This window comes from Atheta coriaria, unplaced genomic scaffold (genome assembly GCF_025399875.1).
Source record: "Atheta coriaria isolate IRGN ID8LTWV9N9 unplaced genomic scaffold, Caltech_Dcor_3.1 hic_scaffold_6_pilon, whole genome shotgun sequence".
In the NCBI taxonomy this organism is placed as follows: domain Eukaryota; kingdom Metazoa; phylum Arthropoda; class Insecta; order Coleoptera; family Staphylinidae; genus Dalotia; species Dalotia coriaria.
This window is the reverse complement of record NW_027045448.1, coordinates 3,991,328-4,018,447: the sequence shown is the minus strand read 5'-3', so window position 1 is coordinate 4,018,447 and position 27,120 is coordinate 3,991,328. Positions and strand designations below refer to the sequence as shown.

General features: G+C 38.9%; 1 protein-coding gene across 3 annotated transcripts in view; it reads left to right on the top strand.

The window, feature by feature from the left end:
* Positions 1-27,120, top strand: part of Eip63E (cyclin dependent kinase Eip63E) — a 91,431-nt gene that overhangs the window by 34,542 nt on the left and 29,769 nt on the right. For all 3 annotated transcript variants that reach the window (XM_065304306.1, XM_065304307.1, XM_065304308.1), the window contains one exon: positions 2,203-2,307. In XM_065304306.1, the coding sequence (XP_065160378.1) occupies positions 2,203-2,307 (105 nt within the window). The remainder of the gene's footprint in view (positions 1-2,202; positions 2,308-27,120) is intronic.

The window sequence follows — 27,120 nt, the reverse complement described above, 5'->3', positions numbered from 1 at the left end:
TGTCTTTTCAACAACGCTTACATGCAGTTTTATCGATTATTTATAGCATTTAAATTTCCCGAAGATAATAAATTTTGTCGCAATAAATTATTCATTGCGAGTCGTAACGTTTTGTACCAGTACTAGTACTTGTACTAGTGTGTTATTTCTGTGCGCAGTACAAAGTTGAAGAAAGTCAATAAACGGATACGAATTCAGCCGCTTTTCTATTGTTTATTGTATTTTTAGTGAATTTATGCACTTGCATTATACAAGCGAGGAGTGCATTTATCCATGTCCCGCAAATTAAATTAAGTATTTTTAATTTAGTAAGTGTATGCTTTCAGCCCACAGATTTCTAATAAAGTTTAAAGCAACCAAATTGGATGTGGATGTGGGATGTCTCTTATGAAATTATTGGGATCTCTCAAGATTTATGTCTATTTTGTACATGCAAGTGCAATTTCAGTATTTACTACTTTTTCTCATGTTGTGCACACGATGTGATCGTAAAGATTTTAATTTAGACATTTTCGGAATGTAAAATTCATAAAGTTCGTATTATGACATAAAATAAACTGCAGTCTAAGCAAAAACAACGCGTGCACAGCAGTAAATTATCCAAAAGTCAGCAAATTTCAAATTAAAACAATTTCGAGTATAAATTTCGCCTTGTGTATGATTGACATGGAATGCATTCTTCAAATATTGTTGGTATGCCTCAAGCGTGAGTAAATGAAAAGTTGTTAATCGACAAATGGTTAAATATTGAAATAGCATAGTCGCAACATATTAACATCAATTCGTCCGTTTCACAATCTTATCGGAATGAATGTTAACCACATGAATGTGTACGAAACCACGAAAAAATGTGCGAAAAGTCACTGAATTCCTAACTGCGCATGCGTAGAACTCACTGGGCGGAGCTCCTGCACTACAAATGCGTTGTTTCTTTCAATTTTAATCTCGCTCTGATGCGGAAGAAGGCAAACAAAAACAAATTCACTTCAAAAATTTCAATATCTCGCCGGTGAGAAAAAATAACAAGATCAAAATCTTGTTAATTTCAAATAGTGCGCCAGCCGGATGCAAACAATATGTGAATAACGCCGTAAACAGGCCGACAGCCGACCATAAAACAATGCGATCGTTTTACAAGTTTAAAGCGATGAGCAACATCTGATGATCAATTGAATGAATGCAAGCGCGCACATGAGTATGAGAACAAAACATTCACTTTACCACAATGCACCAGTCAAGCTTTAATTCAGCTATATAGTTAATTTTCAAACAAGTTTGCGTGTCAACGAACCAGTTGCGATAAAAAATACAGAAGCATTAACAGATGATGAGGCAGCCACACACAAAGAAGTATTTATACGAAGACTTTAGAAAATAGAATCGAGTGACATGTATACCAAACAAATTTCTAGATGGATGGAATAGAATTTGTGTGCAAGATGTGCTCGTGCACTCTGCGTCAGCGTGTGGGAAAAGTCAATTGCAGCCGGCATGAAATCATCAAGTCATTAACGCATCAGGCGCGCACAAATGAGTCGAGTTTCGAGTGTGACACTGGCGGAGAGCAAACGCCTTGTAATCCGGTTAGCGAATGCAACACAATGCGACAATGTCGTCGGGAATGCTTTAAACACCAGCACAAGCTAACAATTAACAAGTGATCAAAAGAACGCTGTGACGGCTGGATTCGTTTGGTCGCGAATCAAATTATCACGCGGCGGACACTAAGTATTTATGCCGAAAATGTCGCGTCATGTGCGCAGCATATGACTCTGTATTGTCACAATTCGTGAAACAGCTAATTGTGCTTGATTTTTTCAATTATCTGAGTTTTTGTATAAATAATTCATTTATTTGGAGTTATATGTTTGTTTTACAGTTTAAATAACAAAAAATTCTTTGATCTTCTTTTTGATTTTCTTGTTTTTTGTTTCGAGGCTAAATATTCCCCCTAAGGGACATGAAAGCGACCTTAAAATGTGATTTTTATACTCGATATTTTCCATATTTTTTTGTATTTTTATTCTTTCTCCTTTGGCGATTGCGTTTGTGTTTTTCTTTGTTTTGGCTCCGCTAGACTTGCACCAAGCTGATTTTCAGCTCTTGAGTAAAGCTTTTTTCTCTGTATTCATCGCCCGTATACATTTTATTTAGCCTCGTGGAACGCCAACTAAAAGAAACGTTTGTTTTGCTCTGTTACAGTCGGCCTTCCCTCCGGTGTCACCATGAGGGAGAAGAAAAGTGGCGCTTTGTCCTCCAAGATGCAGAAACTCAGGAAAAGACTGTCGCATTCCTTCGGACGATTATGTAAGTGTTTTCAACGTTTATATCAAAAAGCGTTATATACAAAATGTTCCAATAATATTTTAAACATAATAAAATTTAGTTTTTTCTTGAAATTTTTTATATTGAAACACTTTGTATATAAATATGTAGTTGTCGCCTAAGTTATTCCCACTGCTTTTAACTCTATTGTACTTTCGTCGCGTTATAAGTAAAGTAAAAGTCGGCCGAGTTATCTGCGGCATGCCGGGGGTGCGTTTCTTTTCACCCCTCGTCTGATATTATATATTGCGGAAAATAATAGCGCTGAGTGCAACCACTCAGTACATCATAACTTTTATATTGTACCTTGGTACGCAGGCGACGCAGGATTCGCTCAAAACTCCAACTTGGAAAGTTTTGGCGGCATAAAGGGCAGAAACGATTGCAAAGTGCGTCTATTCTTAGACCAAGATGTTCGAATTCGACTACAAGCGAATTTGATGTTTCGGCTCGAATTTCGAAATTTCAAAACTTTTGTTTTGCAAAACTTTCTTGGCGCGTACTTCATTATTTCTTTGACGCTTCCAGAATGTACCGGTTTATTTTATAGAGCATTTTCTCGGCATCCCTCTTAGTTTTTGAATAAGGGGGGCGCAAAAATATTTTAATAATCGCATTGAATTCCTGCATGATGCACACTTTGTGTGCGGCACCCTTGGAAATTTCTTTCAGTCGGAATATTTTCGAATAGTTTGAATACTTGCCGGGCACTAACGATAATAATGCAAAAACGTTATTGGGGTGATTCCCGCTCGTTGGCGTTGGGGTTGTGATTTTTTACGACTCTTCGCACAGCAAGTTCATATTTTTCTACGCGCTGGGTCCATGATGCGATTACATTAAAGATCATCGACTTGCGTTTTGAAGTCGAGTGCAGCCGCGTGCCTATAATTCAAATAAAAAATAATAAAAAAAACTCGAATAAAAATCGCGCCCCACGAATTCCTCGCCGAATATTACGCCGTGTTTGCTTTACGCAAAGTTTATGCCCATAAAAAGTTATAAAGCAAAACGAAACGAGACGATAAAAAAACTTCAACGCGGAAGGAAGGTACGAAATAATAATAATCAATCAAAAAGTTTAAAAATTTAAAATAATCGTTGATGTACTCGTAGGTGTAGTATGGGAAATTAAAGTACATAAATTTTACTTGTTTACAAGGTTATGCACTGTGTGTTCGTGGTTGTTTTTTTTTATTATCGCGCTGCGTCGACGCTTTTTCTTGTAGTTTACGGGCGATTTTTATGTAACCATCGATTAAAACTAATGACTCGTGCTTTAATGCTTCGTTTGCGACAGCCGACAACCGCACTGTAACTTTTTCCGTAACCAGGTTAATCATCGAAATTGTACACGGTTTATGTTTAAGTGCTTTTTTTTTCATTAGGATGCTCTCATATTTACGAATTTAGTACGCAATCATGTGTATGCTGTTCGGAAGTTGAATATCGTAAATATCGAGCACACAATAGAAATTTATGTCCGGCATATTCACAATGCCGAAGGAAGTTAATGAACGAAGCCAATAATTTTTCGAAGCGGCGTTTTTTTTTTCATGACGTACGTAATATTTCATTATGAGGAGGTTTTAGGCGTGGGCGAAATATTCAACGTGCGGAAGGGTCTTTAATACTCTACGTACTGCACCTTGATGGCGAAGTAAAGCGTACATAATGTACAATTTACAATCGCAATTTGATTTATCAGCGCTGGCGCGGAGGAAAAATATCATGTGTAACGCATATGTTTCGCTGAGTTGTACTAGGAGCACGGCACGTACGGAGGGTTTGAAAACGAATAATTTTCTACAGGAAATTGAATGTGTTTCCTTGTTTAAAGAAGCTCAGGGTGTGCGGGTGGGTGTTCTGTTTGAAACCGGCAGAGTTAAGCACTTTCGGTCGATTTAGCTGATGGTGGAGTGCACATGCAATTATATATAACTGTGTGTATTATCCAGGGGTGAATTTAAATATTCAGTATATTTTTAGTAAAATTATGATGAATAATTTTTAGTTTTGTTTTAATTTTGAGTCATTGATGAAGTGGATGTTTTTTAAAATTTCAATTAATCCGATCCTGTATATATTACAGTTTGGAGCGACCGCTAATTACCATTTCCGGTTGTAATGCTTGAATTTATATGCACTTTAATATGCAAATGATGCAGTGTATCAGATTCATATTACTCATCGCTTCATTGTTAAATATTATTTGTTCAAGTTTATTTTATTGATTTTTTAAACGTTTCACGTGCTTTTATAGGAAATCGCTTTATTTGTTTAGATCTCTAACACTATTTTTAATTGATATTCCACGAAAAAACATGACTTACGTAATTAAAATTTGTTAATCAGAAACGTGTTGTGATAATTAATCACAATTATTTATGCGTCTGCGGCCGATGCTCGTGTGGCGTATTAATTGCGGTGGCATTGTCGTCGATGCTCGTAATTCAATGTGCAGGTAATTGTAATGCTTACAGTTCCTGTGCTCGATTACCTTGAATCGCATTTTTTGCACGTACACCGCACAATCCTGAGAACTGCCATTGCCGAGATAAAATTCCTCCTTTTATTCGTTTTGCACTGTTTTAAATCGCTGTGGACACGGCAAACAAGTCGTAGTTAACAAAAAGCGTGTTTTTGATACTTTATGGTGGCATTTATTTATATTAACGCCATTAACTTGACCAATTGACACTTTTCCTCATAAAAAACTTGAAATTGATCTTGAAAGTTAAAAATAAATGTTAAGCTATCAATCATGTGATTTGAAGTTATTTTCTTCAACAAATTATCATCGAAGAAAAAAAATAAGATTTTTATTGTGTTCAATGTAGAAATAGGAAATTTTCCTGAAAACGTATTTTTCTTGGAATTTTTTATGTTTTGTTTAGTCTGAGCGAAATAAATACCTTTGAATGCACTGGAACGTAAAAAATAGGACATCGTACTCACACTGCATTATAATACACTGACATTATTTCAATTACAATGAATTATAGCGGCTGGTAATCATAGTGATAGTCGCCACACCACGCTCATGCAGCGCGCGCTGTCAACTCTCCCGTTCATTTATTATAATAGGCAAATAAGCAAATTAGTTTTGTTGCAACAGCGACGAGTTGCAATAGCAGATCATAACTCATACTTTATACTACCATGTAGAAATTTTCACTTGCAGGACCTGATTTATAATAACCATATAAGCAATATTAAATCGTGCACAGTGTCGGTGCTTATGATTTGCTCGTGTAATAGTGACGGTTCTGCGTTGGCGTTTGAATTTGATTCATTGCGTAGCATGCACGCATATAATACGATTATTGAATTAAATTGAGACTTTCCTTTTCGTCTGTGAGTGTGAATTGAGTATGCGATGTGATAATGAATCAAGTCTATGAGCACTAATCAGTTTAATAAAGCAATGCGTGGCTTAGCTTAAATTTGCGGAAATTGTCATTAGTAAATATTATCAGTGTGAATTTTTCTGTAGACATGTGATTTCGCTATAAATACTCGGGTGGAATATAATTCTAGACATGTTCAAGGACGTGCGACTTTAGAATCACTTAAATGCATAAGATTAAAATTACGCCGGATGAATGAATGGCGATTAGTCGCTTGGTGCGTTCTCACAATTGTTTTGTAATGCCATAGCTGGGTGTAACCTTAAGTAGAATGTGGTCGAGTTGCTTGGTTCACCTGAGTGTTGTTTTAGTTATTTTATGTATGCACAAGGCATCGTTCGGAAGTCTGCTTCTTAGAATTATTTAAATGCGTTGATGTGAAATAATTACTCTTTTACATACATGCCATAATTATTTTAAAAGGAATAAAAATATTTAAATTACTCTTAAATTATTTAGTAATAAACAATTGAATTTTTCCTTTTTTTATTTATAAATAGAAAAATATTAATATTTTCTATGATTACATCAGCTGATTTCCGAAATAATTTAAAAATGCTGTAATCATATCTATGATATTGTGTAATCAATGTTTATTGTATGTACAGCACTTGTGGTTAGAGGACAAGTCGTTTCTGTATTGGTTTATTGGGAAACGTGGAAACCCACACGCCGAATTCCTCGATCGTTAATGTTTGTAAGCTATAAAACTTCCACCTACTGAATATCTGTAGCATGTGAGAACGAGATCAACTTTTAATACGTAAGGTGAATATTTCATAACTTATTATTATAATAAGCTATTTATTTATTTAAACGATAAAGCAACAAAAAATGTAATAAGGAAAACGAATAATAAATAATAATCTGTATAGAGTAAAAGTAAAAGTTTAGCAGCAAGAAAAAACAATATAATACATTATTACGAGTACTTGAATGAAGAAATGAAGAAATATGAATAGAAATGTACGTACACATAAGTGAAAAGAAAGTAATTAATAATCGGTTGCAAATGAAGTGGTAGCATGCACCGTTGTGTGTTTAGTTTGTTTGTTGCTCTCATAAAATGCATTTACCATCAATTAACAACGGATAATTTCCTTGTTGTTCCTCTTGTTGTTGTGGTATTGTTGCTTGGTTGTGTTTATCAAGTATAATGGAAGATGCTGCAATGCTACATTAATAAGTGCCAGTAGCAGGCGTTTCTCTTGCTTGGATGAGAGTTTTGAAAACGTTAAACAGTAGAATTAAGAGCGGAAGAAGGACGTTGCCACAAAGTAAGAGCATTGTTAGCTAAACTTGATGATGGTATAACGGAACTACTAAACTGATATCTACATCGGCCAAGAACTGCAACTTGTAAGATAATGCAAGTAAATATTATCTCTATGGGAATAGAAAATTGCACTGTTGCAATAAGATCATTCAAATTTGATTATATTCTCATGATATCAAAACGCATAGATCTAGACATTGACAAACGCTGCGCATTCCGAACGATAAATGACAATAATCAAGCTGTTTTTAGCCACTTTCTTCGCCGCTTTTTGCGCTCAACTCTATTATGTCTTTGGTGTATCACTAGAGTTCTGAGATAGTTTCGTCTATGCTGGTCTCGAATGGCCTTCAGATTACCACTCTATCTTGGAGCTATGGAGCTTGGCTGCTATATTAGACGAATGGCCCTGACGATAGAGATGAAGATGTGACGATTCTTATCATTTTTTTGCGCTTCTCTTGCAAAGGGATCGCCGAGATTGGCAAACGGGCAAAAAGTGCACAATGTGCGGGGGAGTGTGATGGGATCATCGTCGTTTGCAATTACAAAGGGGGGAATCGTACTGCGAATGATTGCAATAACTGCTAGCCGGGGATATTTATTACTTGTAGAAGAAATTACGAAAGATATAAATATAATCAATATCAGAGTGGCAAAAAGTTGTAATTACAAATCACATTTCACTTTCTTTCTTTTTTTGTAAGAAATGTTTTCTTGAGCTTTTTCAAAGCAAATGAAAACAAAACATGCACTAAAAACACTTTATATCTATATGTGTGTCATGGTATCGTGCTCACTTCCATCCATTTCGCTTTGCACTCGTGAATCTATTCGCCATTCTTGTGAGCGAAGGCGCATTGCTTTTTTTACGCAGCGAGAGTTGTTTCCTTCCGCGGCTGTCGTCCTAGTGATTGCGGTCGTTTTTCGTCGTTTTGTGGGTGTTTGTTTTGGTTGCTTTTGGTTGCTGGCTAAACAAGCGTGCACGAGCAGCGAGCGACACGAAAACAAAAACACAAAAACGCCGAAAAAAAACAACACCGGGAAAACTTTTTCTCTGTGTGTGTACATTGTCTCGCTTAGGCTAGAAGTAAACGACGGAGGCGGCGGTTAATTTGCTCTCGGATGTGAGATTGAAAAGGGTTAAATTGGACTCGGCGACGACGGACGACTCTATTTTATCCAGGACGAAGTTCCAGCTTGATCTTGATTCGGATAATTCGATAAAATGATTTAATCGCGTCTTTTAATCAGTTTTATACTAGAAATAAGATGTTTTAGTTTGTTTCGGGTTTGTTTTAGTTGATATGGTCGAATTTAGTTTGGTGGTACACAATGGAAATTTTACGTTTGTTTTTGGCGACCGATAATTGCGATTGTAGCCTGGTAATTGTATTAACTTCATCTATTTACCATTGTTGGTAACACAATAAGCGATATTTGAACGTACCTACCGGGCGCTTGTTTGTGGCGGCATCTTCGATTTGTATTTCATGTTAGTCCGATTAGTAGCATTGCCGGCCGCCGCGCGTGTTTGCTCATTAAATGTGCGCAAATATTTATTATCGTTAACCTCACGAACACGACTCGCACGACAAAAGTACACGAGTGTAGATTAATTATTGGTTTAATTAACAGCAGAGTAATAACAAAAGTCGATGCGCAAAATTTCCATCGCATTCGGTGTTTATTGCAATGGGGAAAACTTTTTGAATATTGAGGGAATTTCTGATATTTAGGCCAGTCCAACCGAGATACATTCATCATACTTTTCTATCAAGAAATATTTTTTTCAAGAAGCGGGAGAGTTAGAAAAAATACGCGAAACCAAAAAGTTGAATGAAATATTCATGAATTTCCCCTCATACGCATTAAAGTCTCATATTCGGTGCTCGGCCGCCAGACTGACATGAGAGGATGTTAAAAAAATGCCCGCTTTGAGTTATGCACTGTATAGAAACTGCGCTCAAAAGTACAAGTGCGGAGGACATCCTGAAAGGACGTTTGCGCCCCTGTTTCATCAAGGTGGTAAAAGTGTCATAACATGCTTGCGTAGTACTTTTATCCTTTCTATAGTATATGTGCAGGAGGGTTGAAACATGGGCGCAGAGGATGTAGAGGAATATACTTGGGCTTGAAATGATGAAATAAAGAAGATTTACTCAAGTGTAACAACTTAAGGATTTTGTTGTAGATGGTTTTTTAAAATTTTAATTTTTGAAGCGTTTTTTAATTAATTTTATTCTTTTGGAAAATGAATTTACTTACATTGATAATATCACTATGTACGTAATTCCTAAAGGACTCATTTTACACCTTAATATACGAAGTATTTTTCTATGTTCGTTTTTCCATGAAAATTTTGCATAAATTTCATGTGTGAAAACGTATAAAACGAAAACATCAAATAAATGCATGCAAAACAGACGTGTTGCAAGTTGCAGATAATGTAATAAGCTTATAACATTAACGTGCAACCGTAACGCTTACTCCGACTGTATGTCGAGCAAAAAAAATGAAAACTAATTATATAATTATCAAATGGAATTTGCATTAAAGTTATTAACATTACTACACGCGATAAGAGTGAGTTATGTACTTGCATTGCATTTATACGAGCAAAAAATGAACACACATCAATAATTCAGCTTGCATATAAAGAATTTAATATTCACGGAACATTTTATAACTTTTAGTTTTAAATTTTAAATTCTCTTTTTATATTTATTAGTTTTCATGCATTTTAAAACTTTTTTCGCGTTTATATTTTTTGCATTTTGTGGCTTTAATCTCACTAATGCTGGCGATGGGAATTCACGTGCGGCCGGAGACGTGCAGATAAATCAAAGGCAATCAATCGGAAAGCGCGCGTTATCAATCATAAGACCCGCCTTGACATGATTATTTTCCATGCGCTCGCGGCCGTCGCCGCTTCCCCGAAGCTACACATCGACAGCTATCTGCCGATGCTTCGGGGAAGTCACACGTCGATAGAACGCACGACGTGGAAAAATCACCGCGGGACATCCTCCGTGTCTCTCCCGGCTTGATGGATGTAATACAGCGCGGGTTGTACGCCGCCGGCAGGCCAGCCATCGGCGCTTTTATACGACCGAAAGGACGTCGCACACGTGTTTGTTTCCATCGACATGTTTTTATCGAGGACTCAACCCTCCTCCACAGTCTTCCACACAAAGGTGTTTTCAATGTTTTTAGTTATTTTCAACTTTTTTTCTGCGCGTGTGGAAATTGCGTGTACACAAAGGATGGAAGAACGCAACATCCTATATTTTCCAAGGCTCGCTACGCTGCTAAGTGCAAAGTTCGACAAGTTCGAAGGTACCATGTTCGAGTCGTGCACATAATCTGTTGGAAAAAGTTTCCTTCTTTGCGGGGACGTCTGAAATTGACTAACATCCAGACTTGTGCATTGTCTGCCCGCTGGCGGAGGAGCCGGGCGATGGTGGAGGCGCGTTCGCCGTCTGTTCTTGCCTGCGGCGGCGTTTTCCATCTCGTCCATTTACATCATTACAAGTTTTACATCATTTGTCGAAGCGTCGATCCTTGCAACGCAAACTTTTTTCTTCCGTCTTTGTTTAACTCATTAGTGTTTGTAGAGGAGAGTGGTGTTCTGATGTGAGTTAGTGCTGCGTCTGTCCATGGTGGTGGCTTGTTATGTATGTATACAAGAGTATGATATAAGGGATGGCGATCGCAGGCGTCTCCCGCATCGCCGGATACATTGCATCCGGGGAATATTTTAATAGATTAAAAGGCGGAAAATCTACGGGCACCCGTTTTAGGCAGCGTCCAGGAGGGGTTGTTTCTCCGTGTAAATTAATGTGCACGACGTTGCGTTGCGCGTGCAAGAAGATGTATTTTGATGCAAATCCGGTCGTCATTGCGCACCGAATTTGATTAAAAAACAAATTTCGCATTAAAAATTTAGATTAGAAATTATGTACCTACGCGAATTAGGGGCGGGGGTGGTGGGCTTAATTGAATCGTGGATTAGCGGATGATGATTTAATTTTTGTGCTGGTATATCGCTATCGTTTTGAATTTCAATCGAATGTAGCAACATGAATGTTGTAATTTAAGTGGATTTCCGTGTTTGCGGCTGGCTGGCGTCAATATGTTTGACTGAGGATCGCATTGGCGGTGGTGTAGGTATCACATGTAACTCAGGTGTGAATTAATATTGATTCACCAGGGTAGGCAAACATGCCGGTTAAAACAATACATCATATTGAGCGGTTGTGGATATACAGATTGTTTTATGAAATTAATTTTCCCGGATTTTCTTGTTTCAATGGTATTATCATTGACAGTTGTGATTAATTGATTGATATACAATTAAATAACTCGAAATTGTGAAATGTTATCAATGACAATCTTCAGATATTAATTAATTTTACGTTTTGTTTGCGCGGCGTTTCATCGTGCCGCCATCATTTACTTTTCACGGTTTGATGCGTCGCAATTTTGTGATGTTATGTTTTTCTTCTACCTACATTTTTGGCTGTTTCTTGTTTGTTATTTGTTATTTATTATACGTGTTGGTGCGCACGACTGCCTTTTGCGCTTGTTCTTCGAGTGTGTTTCGCCCGGAGTGCTCAGGACGCGATTTATTTGCCTATACATTTGTCCGGGGGTGGTTGGGGTGCGTACTCCGAAATGTCTAATACAAATCCACCTCGTTTGGAGGCGGCGCGCGTGTGCATTCTCCGCGTTTTCTTCTCCTGTTTATATCAATAATTCACGTAATGATTTTCGCCTCTCGCCTCTCTTTCGACTGGAATTTGGCGGACGTGTTTCGACAGTGGAATTGTAGGGCGAACAAAGAATCGATTTAAAATAAATTAGTGGAAATTAGGAGATGTTGAAGATTTACACGAATTTGAATTTGAAGCAAGAAAAAATTACGTATTTAGATTTTAATATTTGCATTCATCAACATCAACAGTGAAGAAGTTTTCTTTTTCGTAGTTTTTCTTCGTCTCACACTCTTTGTGTTGCTCTTTTTTGTGTGTGTAATTTTTTCTTCTCTCACCCTGCTTCTAATTTTCTTTCTTTTTCCTCATTTGGCTGTGCTCTCGACGATTGTTGGGATCGCCGCGCGTAGGCCATTCGCAGACCTCCCTCATCGCGACTGAATAAATTATGAGCAACAATATCGCGCCTTTTGTGGCTGCCACATGCTTTAGTCCCTGCGTCTAAACCCTGTAGGTTTTCATCGCCCTCCTTCCGAAATAATACAAGTTGAAAATGCAAGTGAGGCGCGAGTGAAACAAAGCTGCACGTGCCGCATTTTGCCACGTTTTTCTACCGCGTTAAAACGTGCTGGATTTTCATTTTATGTTTTCAATTTACATACATGCTGCACATACTCGGCGATGATGGAGAAAAACGATGCTCGCGTATTTTAATGTTAGTTGTGTTGGTATGAGTTGGAATTCTGCTAACTTGTTTGCGTTGCAAATATTTGCATGCGTTATTAGCGCGAATACAAATTGTAGTACAAAAGTTCCATCGTTGTGAGACAATGTAAAAAATTACTAAATTAATTTTATCATAAAAAATATATAACATTGTTTGAGTTGCCGATTAATTTTCCGACTGCAAACTAAGCGTTTGTTTATGATTGCCAATGACAACAGGATTAAAATCTAGTTTTCTGTGTTGACGGCAATATTATTCATTGAAACATCCGCTTATTAAAGCAATTAGTCTGATGCATCGCGGTTATTATTAAATTTGCGCTAATAATATTATTAATTCAATCAAATTTGCCTCTCATTCAACATATACACACATCAGCCATCCACGCATGTGTTGTTTGCTTGTTTGTCGTTGTGCCTGAATGCGTCAATATCCCATTCGGTTTGCGATCACGTTCCGTGCGCGTTGTGTGTTCTCTCGTCTTTGCATTAACGCACAATTACGCCAGACACATTCTGCATCGAAACAACCAATTGCACCCTCGCCTTGTAGTGCAACGCGGCGCAGCGTTCGAATGCGTAGAGCTTAATAACATATCACACAAAATAAAACAATACGTCGGCATATGCACACGTCATCGCCTACAATTCAATACAAGACTCGGGAGTACTTACGAATTTGCAAGGTAACGAAATTTTCGCACTTTCCTCGCGTCGGCGAGCCGTAATGCAATTTAAAAGCCGTAACTCAAGGATGAAATTAATGGACGAGGTAAATGGCAGCGCCCGGCCTGGCGGCGAGGTTAAATTGTAAAGTGCGAAGCACTGTACGTACTAAACTCGGCGGGCATTTACTTGTGTGTGTGGTGAAGTACTTTACTTTTTCTTGGTCTGCTGCTACGTTTCATTGTAGTCAATTTTTTACTTGGGTTTTATTTTATTTCGAATTCCTCTCAATTTTGCGGAGTAGTTTTGCACGTATGTGTGACGTGTGATAAGCGCTAGACATGGGGCGATGGTCATTTTCAACAATTCAACGCAAATTCAATTTGGCTGCGCGCGGCAAGCAAGAACGCGCAATGCTGCTGTTGGGTTGGAATGGGCGATTGCAGTACGCAGTTTCTTATGGAACTTGCCCGCTGGGCATCAATCTTCGTGAAGGGAAGACATTAGAAAAGCAGCTAGCCAGGCCATCGGTCGGGCACGTTCCGAGAGGCGGTGTTTATAAATGGCCGGTGGAGAATGCTTCGGACTCGAGCGTCGAGAACATTTCTTTTGCATTGTGCAGGAAATTGCTGGGCTCATCTTATGAACTAGTATAGTCGAGTGGTAAGAATAGATGTTGCTCTAATTTAGAAAATAATAAATACTCGACGTGTCCAAAACGCTATCCGAAGGAGGATCTTGGATTATTCCTGTGGCTATAAATTGTATTTTTATTTTTACTGTCACTGGTTAGCTGGGTGGCGTATAACAAAATTTTGAATCATTTGATTATTTCTATACTTTACATTTCGCGTCTGCTTGTCGGAGGAATGCAATTAAAACCTCGTTTACTCAGCTGCTCGTACATCATCCCACGTGTAATAGCCATGCCTCACCCTCAACTCACCCTATGCAAGTCTACGTCTACGCTGGATTAATTGTTAATTATTAATCTGACGCGTTCGCGTAATCGAATGGAAGAGGCTCGATATTTTCCCCGGCGCCGTCGTCTGCCCACCGGCAACAGATTTAGGGATGGCAGCAACACGTCGAAACGTCGCGTAATCGTCAATCGCGTCGCATATTTCTTTTCACTTTCCACCCTCATCGAAACACCGGAGCCGCGCATTATCAACATCAACCTGTGTGCAGACGACGGCAAAGCAGGGTGTACACGAACAAATCGATTGGTAATACTTTAATGCCATCTAAAAATGGAATTTCGTGTTGCTAGGCTGAAAAATCCACCCTCGGCATGTGCGTTTAGATTGAGTGTAATTTGTATCTATTCAAATCGATGTGACTTGGAGAGAGAGGAAAAAAATCAAACGCACGCGTTGAGGAAATTATAGATTTCAATGTAGGACCTTGTCTTGCGGTTTGTGCCGTGACATTCAACTTGTATTATTAGCGCGAACGAGCCAGTAAAATATTCACGTCGTTCGAAGTTGCTGGTATTGACCCGAACCACTCACACAACTCGCCAACCACTTGAACATGAATACATGTAAAGTTTTACTCAGTTAATTTTACCATTGATCTTTTTTAACGATTTGTTGTTTGTTGTTCAAGTTCCCCCGGATATGCACCATCACAATATTTTGAAAGCAGCACATCGATACGCGAATGCTAGTGCTGTAGCTTATAATTAAATTTCAGCATCGCCTTGAGTGGTGCGGTGAGCCGCCAAGTAGGCGAAGGTAATTAATGGCTAATTAAAACTGTCGTTGATTGCTTTTCATTGAATTAATGGCGCTAATATGATGGCATTTCCGTCATGCATTTGCTTGATTAATGAATGCGAGCGCGCTCCGTTTGTAAATACTTTGAGATTAATTTTGAAAGTATTCGCGCGCTGCGATGCGCTGAATTGCATTCTACGGCGCGCGTTATTTTACGATTTTATTACACCGTGCCGCGCGTGTTGATCTATTAGGTGCTAATTTATCCGTTTGGCGCTCTCATGCGTTTCTCATGTTTCTATTTCGGCGCACATACAAATGCGAGCGCACTTAAAACTTTAATTAACAATTAATGCGCGTTCGAAATAAATTACGCTACGTGGCTGAAATTTCTAAATCATTGTCAAATAATGTATATTGTCTGCGCGGAGTGTAATTCTAATTAAATCAGCATCGGTAAAATATTGCAAAATTTACACCCGGAAGGGTGCTTTGGTTTATTGCATAATGCACGAATGAACAGTGTCGTTTATTGCAATTTGTGCGTGTTTTGTGCGCATATCTTTCTCCCTATGGCCGCGAGGACGAAAACCAGGACATGCATGGCCGTTATCCGCACTCGCGTGCTACCCAAACTGTGGTTAATCCCTTGTACGTTTGTGAATAAGCCTGCATGTACCTACATGCACTTAGTTACAACCTGCACACTCGTATTGCATTCCTGGATTCCACCCCAATGTTTTGATATTGTGTTGGCTATTTGGCTATCTGCCTAAAAATATTTTAATTTTAAATATGCGCCATGATGTATGATGTTGTTTCATGCTACATGAGCATCTTTAGCTGCACTTTGAATATGTGAATACATTGTGTTTTGTTTGGGTCGTCGAGCTGCTTGTGCGCTTGTTTGTACGATATTGGAATATTTTGACGAAATATTGAAGAATCTTTCGCTTCATGCAGAAGCGCACGCCTCGCAGCGTTTCGCCGTACCTCATTTGTATTCCATACGCGCGCATAGTAATACGTCGACATCGGCTGTTGTTGCCGACGTCGTCGACAAACTTCTTTCGTGTTGCCGCCACGCGCGCATTTTCTAGGGTCGCTTGTTTGTCGAGAGTTTGCCGGGGCAAAGACGAAGGTTGCGAAATTAGAAGCGGGAGTGCGTTGCTCAGCAGACGGGCAGCAGGAAGTCGAAGAGAAGAGGACGATGACAGGTCGCATGTGTCGCCTATCAATATCGGTCAGGTTCGAGGCGGGTCATACACAACAAGAAAATGAAGTGAATTTAGTAAGACATAAACAAACCACATATAAATTTATTAAATTAATATAAAATTTAATACTTTTTAAAGTATTTTGGAGTAAATACGTCGAAATTTAATTAAATAATTGTATTTTATTTCTGCAAGTTTTTTTCTGCAACATTAGGTATACTATATTGATAGAGGGTGTTTAATCCCTCTTCTGTGCGACCCTCTTGATTGATCGTGCACCTTGTGCCACACTCGTGGGCGTTCCGAACCCACACTCTTGCGATAATTAAAAAGATTTAACGCCGTCGTTTGTTTCGTCGTTTATAACCAGCTCCTGAGGGTGTAGAGTACTGCACTTGCGTTGCCCACCCCGGAGGACAATGCAACTCCTGCGCACTGACTTCCTTGTCACCCCGCTCACGTCGCATCGTGTCCGGGAGCTCTTTTATTTCCTTGCGACTTCGAGGAAGTCAACTTGACGCTGGCGACTTATTTTTCCTCGTAATTTATTTCCCTTATTCATACTGGCTCGTGGTCTGGATAGTTTCTTAGACTAAAAATTAAGAACAAAAGGACACAAGCCTGACTGTCCGTGCTCGGCGCACAGCGGAAGGACTATATTTATACATTGAACTGACTTGAACCTGGACGCTGGTTTATATTTGAGGTTTGTAACATTGAAGCTATGAAATCATTCATGCTGCTTGCTTGTTTGCAGCTTGTTCTCGGTACTGGCGCGCGCGGCGTGCGCATAACTTGTGATAAAATGCTTTTTAATTTTTCAAAGCTTTGTGTTTATAAATAAAGGCCTTCGGTGTGTGTGTGTTGGATGCTATGTTTAGGTGGGATTTATTACGAGTTTACGATCGAGGCGCACGCCTAGGTTATGAGTGCGGTTTACCCCGATGCTCATGCAATGTGCATGCGCGGATGTATGCAGTATGCAGAGCGAGTGCAAAGCGCATAGCGATATATCCCCCCAAGGGCCGGAAAGACGATGAATAGACGTGTGTAGGAGACGCGAAGCGGTTGGACTTTTGGCGTGTCGCCCAAAGCCGCCGTGGAGGCATTCCGCGCAGTCATGCAATCCAATTTCGCCGCGCGCCGCGATGGCAATTAAATGGGCAAATGGGGGGTAAACTGAATTGAGTGTGGCACACACTAAAAGATCACGAAGAATGGCGTCAAAGTCTATATTTCTGTGTTTTGGAGTGGGGGTACTAGCGCTACACTTATGTGTGCAAGCCCCCCTTAAGGGGGTGTTATGAGGTGGAGTGGTTTGGAAGTGAAGGAGTTGGTTTGTGAGCAAGAAATGCAGAAAGGAGGATGGTAAGTGATAAGAGTCACTGTTGAGGAAGAGTTTATTATTGTTAACTCAAATATTTAACTTCAAGCTTCTTTCAAAGAGTCTTATTTTAGGACAGTTAAATTCAGTCTTTCTTTGGGTTTTTAGAGGTCCTTTTTAGTTGATCTTTGAAGAATTTTACTCGTCACTGTCTTATTGTTGAAGCGAGCAATCCGTTCCATTGATCCAGACAGAAAAAAGTCCTCTTTGAGGTTAATTTTATAAAATTCTAAGACAAAATTTCCATTTTCCTCTAAATTCTACGAAAATAATACCATTCATACATTTCCAATTACTACAAATACTTCCAACGTACTATACTTACATCTACAAACTGAAATTAGACAAACAGCAATCAGGCATTCGGTAATTCAATAAACAAACGCGATTGAATCATACCAACTTTGCAAAACTCGTGCGCTTCGTTTAGTCTGAATCGCATTTTGCAGTCGTCGCATGATGAAACTACACTATGCGAATTTCACTGTGTTTGAGTATCGTTGTCGACGCAAACATGCTGATGGCATGATGGCCCATGGTCCCCCGGAAAAGCAAACGATGTCCGCGAAGCTCGCCGCCGTGATTTCGACGCCGCTGATTCTGATTGAAAAATGAAATTGAACATTGTTTTCGGCGTGCTGCACGAAACGTTGCACCACGCTACTATGTGTATGCATCAACTCTTTGTGCAACAATACATTTCAATTTCATTTTTATCTCTATCTACGGATCTACGCGCATGTTTCTGCTGTAATATTTCGGCGCGCATAGTGCAGCTGTAGTGGTGGAGCAATATTGAATGATTGTATCAATATGTAATGGTGCACAATTTCATTTCCGATATGCAAACATGATCGAAATATTTGAGTGGAATTTGATATCAACTCTTTCAATATTATTACATTACATTACGTTACATGTGCTATTGTAGTGAACACTAATGTAATTGTGTCGTATACATAGCCAGATTCAATACTAAACTCAATAATAAATCATATAAAGCTCTATAATTTAATTACATTCATAACGTAAATCTTGAAAATAATAAAAGGTATGTTTTCTATGACTAATTTTATGTTTTCTCTTTGTTTTAGGTAAGTACCATGAGTCTATCTTCATAAGTAGGTGAACGTTGTGTTTGGAAACATAAGGTATGTTCTTACATTTCTATGGAAAGCGGTATAAGTGGCTTATGTCAGCAATGATTCAAAAGTTCAGAGGTCACACGTGTAGCACGTGTAAATGAGTATTTGCAAATTATTTGCTTTCTGCTGGAAACGACCTTTCGTATTTTACATTTTCTTATATCTACCTAGATTCCAACATATATCAAACATAAATTCTAAATGTGAAAAATTAGTATTTATGTAGCGTGGCAATATTTGAGGATGTAATATTGTAATTCGAATTGAAAGGCTTACGCGCACTCAGCGGATGTATAAATACGCATGATTGTGTGTACAAATGTACTGACTGATGTGATGTACTAACGAATATTATGCAATGCGTTCGGGCTGAAATATGAACGCGTGCGCTGGTGAATATGAATGTAAATATGTGTAATTTGTTCGCCGCTGCCTGAATGTATTCATCGTTTCGGATGGTCGGCGGCGGGCGCGCACATGATGTATGCCCGCACGCAGTGTGTGTGTGGGCGGATGTAAACAAACAGCCCCTCGTTTGTTTCTTTTGCCGGTTTGTGGATGTGGATGAAATGTTGGCGATGGTTCGCAAACGGTAACGAGAATTGTCGAGTTGTGGAGTGCGGTTACGACCAGCCTGTGAGAGCAGAGAGTATTTGCTTCTAGTTTTATTTAGTTTCAAACTGGAATCGAATTTCTAGGTTTTTACGAAAATAAAATCAACCATCTGGTGAATGGATGAAGTAACAAAAGATTTAGTTACCAAAATAGTAATTGGTGAATTTTGAAGTTGAATGAAAGTGTACAGTTGTAAGAATTGTAATTTATATAATAGTTGCGTATGGGGTGGCAAAAACGGGTGTGTTCCCCTCTCATGCGGAAGTCTTAACTAACCAACTGCCAAATATGCATAAATATATGTAAAATATGTCTCCCCAGAGGGAAACAAAAGGGTTGATTCACGCGGTGTGCACTACAACATGACTTTCCTCTATGGTGAATCTATTTCAGTCAGTAAAAGCAACTCCCCTTCAATTTCATGCAAGTGATCAACTTTCCTTTGATGTTTCAAAAGAATTACACAACTTTTTTGCTTTTCATACGCAAAAAAGTTTGAAAATTCAGTTGATTTGCTCTTCTTTTCAATTAGTAATTTTTTTGTCTAGAGTTATAATTATTTCTTTTATTATTAAAATTTGTCCTGAATTCACGTTGATTGGAAGTTATAAATAACATGAGTATACCGTGTAATCCTTTGGTTTCCAGTTAGCAGTGGTAAACTTTAGGAAAACGTCAGCAAACCTCAAATGAGATTGAACAACTTTCCAACGAAGCATCAATGTTAATTTGTCGGCTGCGTTGTCGCACGCTAAGCGACCAGTGACGCCATAATCCACAGGGATTTTACAACTCTTAAGGTTTCTAGTTAGAATCCGCCGCGAGTTGATTTTATACATGTCGTGTCAATTCAAGTGAACTTTGGTTTGGTTCGATTTTGTAACTGGGGACTTTCTTGTTTCACTGGGAATTCGAATTCGCCAATTTCCACTGGATGCAGAGGCTTACTTGTAAATTCCGTCTACGACGATTTTCCTGATTAGCCAAGTTATACGGATACCTATAACTTGAAATTTAGAATGTCTTATCATGGTGTTTGTTTCCTCGAAGACGTTTCGATTTCATTGCGCCGGCTGATGGAAGCAAGACAAGGCAACGGTTGTTTTGAATAGGTTATACCAAATGAAACAATACAGTGTAACAATACACTGCTAATGGTGGTGCTCGACGGCTTGACGTGACTCGTTAACGGCGTAAATTAATTGAATTTCAACTTGGCGCTTCTACCCCCCGTGATATTTCGCACGAAACGACTGAAACAGTCGAATTGGATGCGAGATTTGCCACTGCCACGTGTCATGGGCAGATAAACAACAGCATGATGTTGCTGACATCAATTCAGGATATTTTTGGTTTTGTTTATTCTTTTCATAACTGTGTTTGAATTTTTGTTTCGTATAAAGGAAAATATTGCAATTCAAAGCGAAAAAAAAACGCCTAGCAATTGAAAAGAAAATGCATCTTTTGTTGCGCTTATATTCGTTTCCTTTGAGTCTTTGAGTACTCAGATCGAATGCAGGATGTGGGATTGCATTCGCCGGCCTGGATGGACTTCTTTCAGCGTTGTGAAATGTTTGCTCGCATTCATATGTTGCCGACTTTGCCACCCCCAAGGGTTAGCTGTGTGTATGGAATGGATATTCAATTTCGTTTGTTGTAGGCTCCTTTTTTAATCGAAAAACGATTTATTTGCTTGACCACACAAAGAAATTATTTTATAAATATAAACTTGATGTGGTATAGAAAAGAGGTGGAAGGATAGGTGGGTTACATGACAGAAAAATCAATAGATATTTATTTATTAGCAAAAATGTTTTTTCTTGATTTTGGGGTAAATTTTACTTGAAAAACTAATTTTTATGTTTTGAAAAGTTTTTTTGGAGCTGTTTAGTTCCACATAATTTTTTTCTGATTGTCTACCACTAGATTACAATTAATTAAGTAAATTAAAAGACATTCATGGCAATTAAACCTCCTTTACATTATTTTTCTGCTTTTCTAGTAAACTCCATTGTAATATTTTTTGTTCCCTGCAAAATTAAATGCACATTCACTTGAGTAGCGCACTAAAGAAATGCGATTTTAAAAACGAAGCTTTAATTAACCATTTGTGCGCCTGACTTTCGAGGGGAGCAAACTTTTTATTTCCCTCCACACGGCTCGCGCGATTGTCTTTCAACATTTCCTCTCTTCTGGTGCCTTTTTTCCTCATTGCGCACTAAAATAATTAGCTAAATGTAATCCTGAGTCGCTATCCGCGCATCTATCTCGGTTAGCTCGATGCTTACTTATTCGACATTAAACGCAGCCACCCCTCATTTCTTCTTTGTAGCGCAACCGAAAAAGAATTCGTTCATTCCTTGGTTGCCACAGCGCGCTCATTCATTTGTATGTTGATTCATTTACTCATTTCATTCATTTAGTGCCGCGCCGCGATTCCGAATCGCAATTTGCGCAGCTTTCGAACGGACATGTCGAAATTGGAATGCAAAGCGAATTAAACACTTGGGAGTTTTATTAAAATTCAAACCGAATCGGCTTTTTTCGTATATATAGGGTTGCGCTAATAAAAGTCTGCAGGCAGAAAGTCGAAATCTCCGCAAGCCAGAAAAGGCAATTTTTGCTGCTGAAATATGTATGCGTTTTGGCAGAAAGGCAATCCCCTTCTCAGCTGCGGCCGCACGGCTCTCGAAGAATAAGAAATCAAAACGCACCCTTTACATGCGCATCCTATTTCTTGTCTACGCATCGACAATGGGGGATTATACTGATATCAATCGGGCGTGCCCGTAAATGGCATATAGATATGAGCGGCTATTACTCAAAGCCGGAAGTGTCTGTCTGGTGCGGGGGAGTCCGGTGTCTTTGGTCATCTCCCGACTCTGGACCCTTGTCAAAAAACGTTTTTATTAAATTATATGCCCGACGACCCGCTTGCGCCTTTGTATCGCGTATCGGATGAATGAACCTATGAGTATCGAGAGAAAAACAATATATCTGTTCGAAAAGTCAAAGGAGCTTCACTTTTTCAAAACGCGGGAGATGAAAAATTGTAGGGGGAACGGACATTGAATAAAACGCTGCGTATAGGAAATGGGTAATGAGATTTAAAAGCTTTTTGAAGGGCATTTATATTTAATAAATATATAAAATGAAATTTTTGATATTTTTATTGTATTTGGGAGTTTTGCCAGACAGGAAATGATCAAAATTCCATTGCCGTCGGCGGCTCGGTCGGCGGTAATCACTGCTTGAGATACAATTGCTGCGATTGCAAGAAGCCACTAATTCTCGGCAGTCGTTCATTAATACGACGCACGTAGAGACTGTTTTTCATTGACTGCACTTTGTCTGGGCTTTTGTCTTGTCTGTTAGTGCACTGCGCATACAAACGAATCAAGTTTAGGCACAAATGTTTTCTTTTGACATAATAGGATTAAAATAATTACTGCGGATTTAAATATTCTCTGCGACGACAAGTAAAATTTATTTTGTGCGATATTTACTTATGTATTTATTTATAATTGTCCTGTGGGAATACGTTAGTACTTTGACGGGTCACACATTTCAGTTACTTATCGCAAGAGTAGTTATTTACGGCGCTGTTTGTTTAGCGATTCGCTGGGTTTTATTGTTGTTTGCTTTCGCTGGCGAGCAGAGGAGAGCAAGAAAAAGGAAGGCGAAAAAAGCGATCGAATTGGTAAAATGGTAATAAATGGTAATATGTCGTTTGATTATATTTAGATATGACCCCACGACGAACACATAAAACGCGTTTTACGATAGGCGCGAACGGCGCAAGAAGCGATGCGAGACCAAGCGGCGAAAAAGACGCATTGCGATCGTTTTCAAAGCGTTTTGCGAAATGGGCTCGAATAGAACAAAGTGACGGTAAATCGACTCTGTGCAAACACAGCTCCTGTAGATGTAAGCACCAACAATTTATTTTTAAGCATACTACATGCAGAAGTTTGTGAATGAAAGAATGAAGTTTTAGGAAATTTGATTTTGATATTTTTTCGGGTTAGGTATGGGTCATTCGCCACCTTATAAATAAATATTCCGGTTTATGTGTCTGTTTTTCCGTCGTCCGAAAGGGTCACGCTCGTAAAATCCACAATAAAAATCATAATTAAAGCAATGCACTCATTTTACGACTTGCGGCAGCCATTTCTAAACGCTTGATGTTCTCAGTATTCACGCTTCAAAGGATTTAGTGTAGTAACTAATTCTAGTAGATATGGCTGGGAAAGAAAAAAATCATATATTTATCTAAAGCAATGATAATCTAAGTACAATTCATCTCCGTATCCTAATTAATTAGTGAATTAATGATCTGGTTTTGGCACTGTGAGCACGTTTGCCCTCATGGGAGTCATGCCCCTTCAAGTCAATCCATACCTATAGGGTTGACCGTCAACGTAGACAGCCAGAGAACACTTGAGGTTTGAGGTTTTTGGGATCGTCTGGTTTTCTTCAGGAATGTCCTTGTGCAAGGAATGAGGGAGAAATTTGAATGTGTCGATTGGTCTGGCTTTGAGTTTCTGACTGTGTGCGCTTGAGGAGTTGCGGAGTTGAATGAAGTAGTGGCTTTCTGGCAATTATAAGGGACCTCTCAGGCGAACATTGCTAGCGTGGAGTTTCGTAGTAGTTCTCTATCCACTAGTTCTGCGAACCTCGTAGTTTAATGACTTCCACCTCTAAATACGGAACCTATAAGCTTCTGTTCGTGTCTTGTCCTTTAACCGATAGACGATTAATGCATGTCTTCGAGGAGATACCTACTAGGAGTGTCTTTGCTGATTAGGATTAGTTGGAGTCACGTCTAAAACAGACTAAGGTTTTGTTTTGTTCAGTTTGTATTTATTTACCTGAGGTTTTCTAGTGAAGTTGTATTTGTTTGTTTTTATTTTGTGGAATGTTGATCCATGCAATATCCAGCACATACTTTAGACGTTTATCCATTCTGTAACTCTCCAACGACCTGCAAGCCAGGTGAAACTACGAAAATTGCGAAATATAGTGGTGGATGTTGGTTTACCTTCTATGGATACTATAGAAACCCTAGGTGAATGCTCGCCAGGAGTGTTCGAACAATATAAATTCGAGGTACTAGTAGTGGTGGCGATGGTTTCTCCCTTTAGATCGTCTAGTCCTCCAGGAATGCTGGCTCTGGCTGCGGAAGGCAATAAAACCTCTTCGCTTGAGTTTTTATTTTATTACGCTGCAGTAGCGTAGACATTGAGCAAATTTGTACAGCACTTTAACAAATAAATTCTATTATCACTTAATCACGAAAATTTCTGAGTAATTTGCGCAGTAATTTTATAAAATTGCTAATAACTTGAAAAGTAAATCCTGTGCATATACATGAAGCGAATTATTCATCGCAGCTAATTAATATTAACACATTACTGCTTACTGTACGTTCGATTGGGGATTTTATCGAATCCCTTCGCGGCTTACAAAGGTTTACTTTTTACATTATTAAGGATTTGACTAAACGCTTATAGGTTCCACAAAATTTTAAATCCTTCAATTCGTAATGTGCCTATCCCCAGCAGGTGCAAAGCCAGACTTGTTTGAGAGTTTAAAGCTTTCGATTATTAAAATTTTCAATTGCTCCAGAAGTCTTACTCACACCCCGACATTGCTAAATAAACACACTGTGCCACTACACCAGGTGCTGACTGGGTTATATTAAGAATTCATTCAATCTTAGCTTACCTCCACGGAGGGTGATGTGTAATGGGTAATGATTACAATTGTGAAATGCCGACGATATTTTCACCTGAAGTGTTTTAATGCGCGGAGGTGCACTCATGACGTGCTGGATATGAAGTTGATGTTTGAACTCTAAAGTACTGCGAGGACCTAGCGACTACTCGCACGTCGATGGCGAAGTTTAAAGTTTGGAAGTCGTGAGTGCACGTAAGTGGGCAATTCAATTTAAACTCGTCATAAAGCAAAACGCTATGAGGGGATAGTGCCTAAACGTGAGCTTAAGCAACTTCAACTTCAACCACTTCAACTAATTGCACTAGTGAATAACCTAAAACCAAATCAACTAAATTTAAAGTTTATAAACTTGAAATTTTATTAATTATTTAATTTATCTTGTCGCTTTTTAGAGGAAAATCTGCTGAAAATGCATGTTTTTCGTTTGGTTATTTTTCTATCCCGTCTCCAGTGGTGAAATCATAAGAGATAGTACCGTGTTGAAAAGACCAATGACGACGTAAAAGCGGAAAAGTATTAATGGCTCGTTTTTTTTAAATAGATTATTCGTCGACTCTTCCATTCATTTCTCCATTTAGTCTTGTCTCGGGATTTCGCCGGCCCGACGAGCGCGAAGAATGTACGCCGAACGAAAGTGATTTATGCGCGACTTTCTTTCACCAGCACGGAAAAACGTTTCATAACGACGTCCGAAGCGAAAAAAGCGAACGGGTTCAACGCAAGGGTTTCTTTCAAAAAATGTAAATTTACTGTGCGTCCAACGAAGAAAAGTATATTTTTAATATTTTTTCGTTTTTGACACATTGTATGTTTCTAACCTTTCTGGCATGAAGGTGTTATAATTAGAAAATCTATTTTCCGCCCGAGGTACGTGAGTGTCAGTGGTTGTGGAACGCCTAATGAATTTACGACTCTTTAAACTCTCATTTGGGAAACTTTCCATTTCTTTCGGCGACGACGTCTCTGCAGTAATCACTATTTATGTGTTTCGCGCCATAAATTATAAGCTTTTAGTTGAGAATATTGAATATTCCAGACGGGAAATTTATTGACGCCCCGTTAACTCGTTTGCGCTTTTTTTTTCCAACTTGCAATAAAGCTCTGCGTGTGGGAAATGAAACAAAACGAGGATGCTTTTATTTTGCTTTCGTTGGCCTTGTGTGTTCATTCATACGGTGGCACGCAATCACTTGCCACCGCCGCGTGTTTGTGCAAAGCTGGCCTAATCTTGTAATTTTGTTCGCTTCGCCACCGCTCGAGCACAATTTGGTCGCTCGATCGCGAGCTTTAGCTTTTACCCGAGAGAAAGGCTTAAAGCAGCGCGTATTAACAACTCACGGATAACCGCCGCAACGATTTTCTTCAGTTTTTCCACTCGGCACTCGCCATTTTTGCCATTGTGCTTCGTCGCGGGATTTTTCTTCGGGGTCATTTCATTTTGCGTCCAGCGTCGCAGTGTGAGCTTGTGCTTAAACTTTGTAAGCGTATAAGGGATGTATACGAGTGCGAAACTTTTACCGAAATTGTTTCGTGCTCTTAGCTGTCGCTGGCGTTGCTGGTATTGCTGGCTTAGACGTGTAAGAAGCTGAAAGCTTTGCTGAGAAGTACATTTGCATAAAAGCGGCATCACGCGACGAAAATAACACTGCAAAATGAACAACACGATGAAATGCTTGCATGCCTTTCGTAATAAAAAGAATATTCGCTACATTACTGAATTTATGAATGAATGAACTTTGTTGAACATTTGATTTTATCTTAATACCATTTTTTTCTTGTTACAGGTGAGTATCCAGACATTTTTCCTTCGACGGGTTTTTCCACCGAGTACATGAAAAGGGTTTTTACTTACACAGTACATATTCATTTTTCAATCCAATATTGACGTATGCAAATCATATTTCTCGGTTATTTTGCGCAACTATACTCCGGTTGTGAGCGTGCGCAAGGTCCGACTTTCTACGAATATGTAAATTGCACTTGATTTTATGGTTTCTGTGCATATATTCGTATGGAATGGATAAGTTACAAGGGTCCGAAGGCTAAAAACTGGAAAAACTGAATTGAAGTGCGCACAGCTTGGAGTTTATTGAAGTAGTACTTCACCGCGGCGTTTGCTGCTGGTGGCGGTGGTTGAAGAGAGTATCGAGTACATGTGTACTGCTTCTGGGGGGTTGAGGT